This window comes from Asparagus officinalis, chromosome 6, assembly GCF_001876935.1.
Source record: "Asparagus officinalis chromosome 6, Aspof.V1, whole genome shotgun sequence".
NCBI lineage: Eukaryota > Viridiplantae > Streptophyta > Magnoliopsida > Asparagales > Asparagaceae > Asparagus > Asparagus officinalis.
In genome coordinates, this window is record NC_033799.1 from 28,071,350 (window position 1) to 28,079,244 (window position 7,895).

Sequence of the window (7,895 nt, forward strand, 5' to 3'; positions counted from 1 at the left end):
GATAAATGCAGTGATCACAAGCTGAGTTGCCTTAAAAATGTAGACAAAGACGTTCCTCCTCATTAGTAATAGAATCTCTCTCAAAAAGAGCTTTGAACAGCTCTTTCGTGCTAACACCGTATCTCGAAGTTTTTAAGGCAGCAGGATGGCTCTTTCTCTTATCATATGGGATCGAGAGCTCGTTTTTTATGTCCTTGCCAATGTGGAATGATTCAAATGCGTTTGCAAACTCTATGATAGGTATAAACCGATAAGGTTCATCATTTCGTGCCCAATACTGTTCTTGATATTTCCTTGAAGTCACCTATAAAAATAAAGGGGTTTCAAGTATCATTTAAATGAAGAAGGATTATCTTGTGGGTTATTTGCATATAGTTCCCCTGCAACATCGTTGTTTTGAACTTACTATTCCTGTAGTTTCATTGTTGCGAATAGCCCTTTGGGATTTATTTTTATTTATTTATTTATTTATTGTGACTGGTGAAATTTTGGCAGCCATTGAACCTTCCTGAAACTGATCTATCTGAGGGTAACAGAGTCAAAAAAATTTAACCTAGGGCGTCTCTATCCGCAACAATGAAACTAAAGGATAGTAAGTTTAAAACAAGGGTACTACAATGTGCCTATGTGCAATTAACTTTTTTTTATTCTGCATGAGTTGTGAATTTGAATGGCCTACTTCTTGTAGGAAGTCGGCTACCCCTTTCCTTTCGGGGCATTTGTGTCAAGCCGCCCCTGCCCCTTTTCTTGACATTTGAGAAAAGGTGGCCCCACTCCTTTTGACGTTTGAGAAATCGGTGGCCGGTTTCTTTGAAAATGAAAAAAAGGATGTGGGTCCCACAAACATATTATTATTAGTGGCGGGTCCCATTAATAATAATTATTTGTGCATAGTATTTCCCAAACACTATAAATAGGGCCCTAAACTCTTAAGAAAATTTTATCCCAGAAACAATTCCTCTTATAGAAGAGTAAGAGAGAAAACACAGAGAGAGTCTGTGAGAGTTCTTGGAGTATATCTGATCAAGAGAGGGTGTTCTCTTTGATCTATTCTTTTGGGATATAAAAGAATTTGGCATCGTCGTTGCACCGTGGAATAGCTCCGAAGGAATGAACCACGTATATTTGTGAGTACTGTGTTTAATATTGTGCCTTTATTCTGTGTATTATGTTTCCGTTCGAGACGTTATTGTTGGTGTGTATCCTAATAATTGGTATCAGAGCCTAACTTAGAGTATATATATCTGCTTATCGTATGTTCTGTGGCTGCCACTAAAAGTGGATCCTCCACATCAGAAAATAAGTTAGATTATTATTTACTCTTTTAAGGCATTGGGAACTATTCACGTGTACGGCACTATTCATGTGTACAACACTATTCATGAATACGATACTATTCATAAATATGCTTTGTGAAAGACGTAATCTTTCTCAATGGGATCTATAGTTGAAGACAACAGGCTTCGAATTGAGAAGTTTGGCGGCCAAAATTTTAGGTATTAGAGGATGCAAATAGAAGACTATTTGTACTAGAAGGATCTCTTCCTACCCCTCCAAGGAGAGGCGGGGAAACCTGAGAAGATGGACGATGATAAGTGGAAGGTACTTGACCGTAAAGCACTTGCCACCATCACGCTCAACCTTCACCAGCATGTGACTTACAACGTCTCGCATGCGACCACCACCAAGGAGTTGATGGAGTCCTTGGAGGCGCTGTATGAGAAGCCGTTTGCTTCAAATAAGGTGTACCTGATGAAGAAGCTATTCAATCTGAAGATGCAACAAGGAGCTCGCGTGGCGGACTTCTTGAACGAATTTCAGGCTATTGTGTAACAGCTTGCTACAGTGGATCTAAAGTTCGACAACGAGATCCAAGCTCTTCTGTTACTTTCTTGTCTACCAGATTCATGGGAGAATATGGTGATGGCGGTGAGCAACGCCAATGATAATGACAATATGACGCTCGACATGGTGATTGGGGCAATTCTGGATGAAGAATCTTGCCGCAAAGTCTCAGGAGCTGAGGCCTCTAGCAGTAGGAGTGCTCTGCATGTCGAGGCACGAGGGCATGCGCAGAAGAAGGGTAGGGGACGATGAGGCCAATCAAAATACATAGGGAAGTCTAAAGGGCCGAACCCGAATGTTTACGATGAGGGAAAGTGCTTCAGATGCGGAAAGAAGGGTCACTTTGCACGGGACTGCAGAGTTTCTATTCCAGTATCAGCAGGGGATGATCGGACTGACGGTGCAACCAATCTCATGCACGAGACGGATTCAGATGCGCTTCTCCTATCTCTTGAAGACAAAAGCAATGCGTGGGTCATCGACTCTGGCGCATCTTTCCATGCAACCTCACAACAAAAGCTGCTTTTATCATTAGTGAAGAAGGACTTGGGAACAGTCTATCTTGGCGACGATCAACCTTGCAAAGTTTCTGGGAAGGGAAATTGTACCCTCAAGATGGAGGGCGGGACCACCTTGACGCTGAATGACGTTCGGCATGTACCGGATCTCAGACAAAATCTTATATCAGTCGAGCAACTGATTGACTCCGATTACAGAGTATCCTTCAAGCAGAGAAGCTGGAAGGTGTCTAAGGGTGCCCTAGTGGTGGCACACAGCAAAGGCGAGGGGTCTCTCTACATCGCCAACAGGAAGATTGATCACTTGCTTGTCGCAGGACAAGCATCATCATCATCATCATCCGTCAACTGCATGACTTGGCATCGATGACTTGGCCACATGAACGAGAAGGGCATGCAGATGATGGCTGCGAGAGAGAGGCTTTCGGGTCTGAGCAAGATCGATTTGACTTTCTGTGAGGACTGCATCCTAGGCAAATAGAAGAAGATGAGCTTCAACAAGACCGGACTTGCTCCAAAACTACAAAAATTGGAGTTGGTACACACCGACGTGTGGGGACTTGCGCAAGTCCTATTTGTTGAAAATTCTCTTTACTTTGTCACTTTTATTAATGATGCTACTAGAAAATCGTGGGTGTTCTTCTTGAAGCACAAGTCAGATGTTTTCATCATCTTCAAGAAGTGGCTTGCTTGTGTGGAGAATGAAACAGACAATAACCTGAAGTGCCTAAAGTCTGATAATAGAGGCGAGTATTGCAGCCAGGAGTTCGAGAACTTCTGCTCGTTCCATGGGATTAGGAGACTGAAGACCATCCCAGGCACACCTCAGCACAACGGAGTGGCGGAGCGCATGAATCGTACTATCTTAGAGCGCGCCAGAAGTATGAGGATCCACTCCGGATTGCCCAAGAGTTTTTGGGCCAAACCTGTCAATATTGCTGCATACTTGATCAACCATGGTCCATCCGCGGCTCTCAGTTATGGGATACCCGAGGAGGCTTGGACCGGAAAGAATCTGAAGCTAGAGCACTTACGAGTATTTGGTTGTGACACCTATGTCATGACCAATCCTACAGACCGGTCAAAGCTTGATCCAAAGTCAAAGAAGCTCTCTTTCATCGGTTATGGAGGAGATGAGTACGGGTACCGTTTCTTGGATCACGATGCACGCAAGGTGGTGCGCAGTCGTGACGTCGTGTTCCATAAGAATGCGGTGTCTAAGACCAAAGAGGTGAGTGGGAGTCAGCTATCTCCCCCTCTTTTCCTAGATATTGCTGATAGTGAGGACGGTGGTGAAATACCTATCAGCATAGAAGACGAAGACCAAGAGAATGTGCCGGATGTACAGTAGCAGGATCCAACAGAGTTGCCGATCGCAATTCGCAAAGCTCCAAGAAATGCAAGGGCGCTAGAGAGGTACCTTTCCACCATGAATTATCTTCTCCTGACTAACAGTTGTGAGACAGAGAGCTATGAGGAGGTACATCAGACCGGCAAAGCTCGCGGCGAGTGGGAGTCTGCCATGGAGGAAGAAATGAAGTCCTTGATGAAGAATGAGACTTGCGAGCTCGTAAAACTTCCAAGAGGATGAAAGGCTCTTCACAATCGGTGGATTTATCGGATCAAGGATGAAGCCGATGGACGGAGACGCTACAAGGCGAGGCTTGTAGTGAAGGGCTATGAACAGAAAGCAGGGATTGATTATTCTGACGTTTTCGCTCTCAACCAGTGAGCGTCGAGGAGCGAGGTAGAGAGGGCCTCGTGTGTCACCTGCGCAAGAGTTTGTATGGCCTGAAGCAAGCTTCGCGACAGTGGTACATGAAGTTCGAGAATTTTATGGAGGAGAACGGTTTTCTCAAATGCGACACAGACCACTACTGCTTCATCAAGAGATATGCCAAATCCTACGTGATACTCATGGTTTATGTTGATGACATGTTGATTGCAGGGCCCGACTTGACCCACATTGCAGAACTCAAGGGGCGTCTCTCCGAGTGCTTCGAGATGAAGGATTTGGGTCTAGCAAACCAGATTCTGGGGATGAGGATCATCAGAGACAGATCAGCACGGAGGCTGAGGTTATCTCAGAAGGCCTACATTAAGAAGATTCTTGAAAAGTTCGGTATGGAGAAAGCTAAATCAGTGGGCTAGCCATTTGCAACCCATTTCAAGCTATCGAAGACCCAAGCACCAGAGACTGCTGAAGAGCATGAGTTCATGGCCAACATACCATATGCATCTGCCGTCGGGAGTTTGATGTATGCGATGGTGTGTACGAGGCCAGATATTGCACAAGGAGTGGGAGTTGTGAGCCGCTTCATGAGCAATCTGGGGAAACAACACTAGGGTGCGGTCAAGTGGCTTCTATGCTACTTGAGATGCTCGTCCGACTGTTGTCTTGAGTATGGCGGGACAGATTTGCACCTAAAGGGCTTTTGTGATGCAGACTACGCAGGGGACATAGACTCAAGAAGGAGCACGAACAGCTACATCTTCATCTTGGGTGGTGGAGCTATAAGTTGGAGATCTAAGTTACAAGATACCGTGGCTTTGTCAACAACCGAAGCCGAGTACGTGTCTGCAGCAGAGGCAGCAAAGGAGTTGCAATGGTTGAATGTCACGCCCCGAATCTGCAGCGGAAATTCATAAAATACGGGGTACGCGACAGCAGCGACCCGTGCACGAGACAAGTCTTATGCACAAGTCAAGCGTGGAAAATCATATCACATAGTTTATTTTCAAAATATTCATAAACCTGCTGATGATAGAAGTCAGAGCAACTATATATATGATCGGTACTTACAGCCCACAAGCTCACCGTTATAAGCATTAAAACAAAACAATTTGTGCTGAAGGTAACATCAACATGAAGAGGCTCTCCATATAACGCCTCTCAGCCAAAAGTTCAAACCAAAAGTCGGCTAATATGAAGCTACGCCGGATCTGAAAATTTTTAAAAACAACGGGGTGAGCTAGCGCTCAGTGAGAACATTCCCCACTAGAGTTCCTAGATAACTAATAAAATAGTAATAAGAATAATTCTCAGAAATAACAAATTTCAATTTTTGCATGAGAAATTTCAAAGATAGTAAAATACGATCCAAATATCGTAATATTGCCATTTTTAAGAAAAATACAACAATTATATTTCCTTTCTCATGTGCAACTGAATAAACTGTGAAATTTCTTGGAATCAAACCCCTTTTGAATCAAGGTAAGCATTAAGAAGGAAAGAACTACTAATTTGTACAAAATCAGAGAATTGTTGTTTTCTCAATTTCACAGTCAATTATCAGAATTTTGAATCAAGGTAAACATTAATAAAGAAAAGAAATTACTAAATTAGGTACAAAACCAGAGGACTATTATTTTCTCAATTACGCAGTTAATTATCAAAATCTTAAATCTGATGAGTCGTGTTCTTCGAATTCACGTTCAAATCTCAAAATCATAAATCTATTACTGTCAGGCGATGTGGACTTTAGTGGTAGCTTCTACGGGCTCTAGAGGTGGCTCCCACCGCGTTCATACGGTGTAGCACTTAGCCCCGTGTAACACTTAGCTCCACATTTCCAGCTAGTAATTCATGAAACATAATAATCACCTAATATGTCACACTAAGGCTAGGAATTATAGCCCAGTAGCATGGGAGGCCAAATACAGAGGGGCCAGAACAGATTTCAGAAGGGCCAAATACAGAAGGGCCAAGGCCAATACAGAAGGGCCAAATAAAGGTGCATTCACCATATGGCAGGCAGAACCAATCCATAGTGGACTATTTGAGGGTTTGAAAACATCGAGATTACATGTCAAATGAGTAATACTTTGCATATCAGAATTTACAGATATTTTCAAATGAAGTTCCTCATTTCAGTTAAAACAATTTACAGATATTTTTTTTCATCAGATACAAAGTCACGAAAAATCTTTGAATCCATTAAACTGTTGAAACACGGTCCAAATACTTCATCAAAAACTTCTAGATAAAACAAAGTCCACAATTCTTTAAAAATTGCACGAGAGCCAAATTTATTTTTCATATTTTATACACAGATCAAATTAGCTTTTCATATATTGTATTAGGCTAACATAGTATTATAGGATAGACCACAACAGAAATAGGTCAATCTTTATATACATGAAAAGACATATTATTTATTTATTTATTTTTTATCACAAGATAAATCAAATACAAAACTCATGCAATTTCATATTATAAAATACTAGTGAGAAATGAACTCACCTCTAGTAGTCACGACTTTCTCAAACTATTATTCTCCCGGATATCAACCAGAACCTATAATATAAGATATATGACTAATTATTAATTCAAAACAAACATATATTATAGGTAAATCAATTCATAATCTAGAGCCTAATAATTTCAAATATAATCAATAATAATTAAATTATGCAGTGCATATGAGTTTGTTGCTATCTCTGGTAATTCATCAAAATTTTATAATTCTCATACACTATCTTTTGGACTTTTTAGTAATTTATAACAATATAGGGGTTATAGGGAATTTATCAAGTCTGAAATTTTATTGTTTATTCATCAGATTGGACTTGTTTACAACTGAACAAAAAGGCAGGGGCTTAATAAATATTTTCCAGCCCTTTTTCAACCAAACTTATTACTATAAGGTTTGTTTCAAAAAGAATTTTATGGTTCAGGGGCTAAATGTAAATTTTCCTTTCTTTTATCAAAACTCCAGATTCCCGACTTCTTCATCTTCCTCCTCTTTTTTTTTCTTCCGTTTCCCCTTTTCTCCTTTTTTTCGGTTTTTCTTCTCCTCTCCTCTCCTCTCTCTCTCTCTCCTCTCTCTCTCCTCCCTCTCTCCCCTCTCTCCTTTCCATGTCTCGCCAAAACACCACGACCGCGGCAAGGGATTGCCGGCGACTAGGGATGGCCGGTGGTCAGACCTCACCGAACTAGGGTTAGTTATTTTCTTTTCTTTTCTTTTTTTTTCTTCCAATTTCCCTATGTTTTCTCTGAATTCTCTGCTTTTATTCTTCCGTTAAGAGGTGCCGGCCAAACTAGCAAATATCATTTAGCCACATAAACATTAACGTGTCAATTAATCAGGGGAAATTTGATTCAATTTACTAAGAGTTACTATGAAATTGAAAGGAGATTTACCTCAATTGATTGGGATGTTGATTCGTTGCCTTGATTTCCTTTCTCCCTTCACAAGCCTTCTAACAAATTTCAGGAGTTCTGTTAGGGAGGAGAGGTGTGGTCTGTTTGTTTGTTTGTTTTTTTCTTCTTCTCTTTTTTTTTCTTCCAATTTCCAATTTAATTATTATTGATTATATTTGAAATTATTAGGCTCTAGATTATGAATTGATTTACCTATAATATATGTTTGTTTTGAATTAATAATTAGTCATATATCTTATATTATAGGCTCTGGTTGATTTACCAATACGCTCTAGGATTTCAAGAACTTAAGATTATTATATGCTAGCTTGATACCCTACAACAAGAATTGCTTGTTAGTACACCTGGAGGTAGCATATTAGTATCAA

The 7,895-nt window shown here is 40.9% G+C and overlaps 1 protein-coding gene across 1 annotated transcript in view; it reads right to left on the reverse strand.

Annotated features, from left to right (window-relative positions):
* Window positions 1-7,895, reverse strand: part of LOC109845969 (ABC transporter G family member 36-like) — a 25,431-nt gene that overhangs the window by 212 nt on the left and 17,324 nt on the right. The window contains 3 exon segments of the mRNA XM_020415195.1: window positions 3-72; window positions 74-304; window positions 680-722. Of these exon segments, the coding sequence (XP_020270784.1) occupies window positions 3-72; window positions 74-304; window positions 680-722 (344 nt within the window).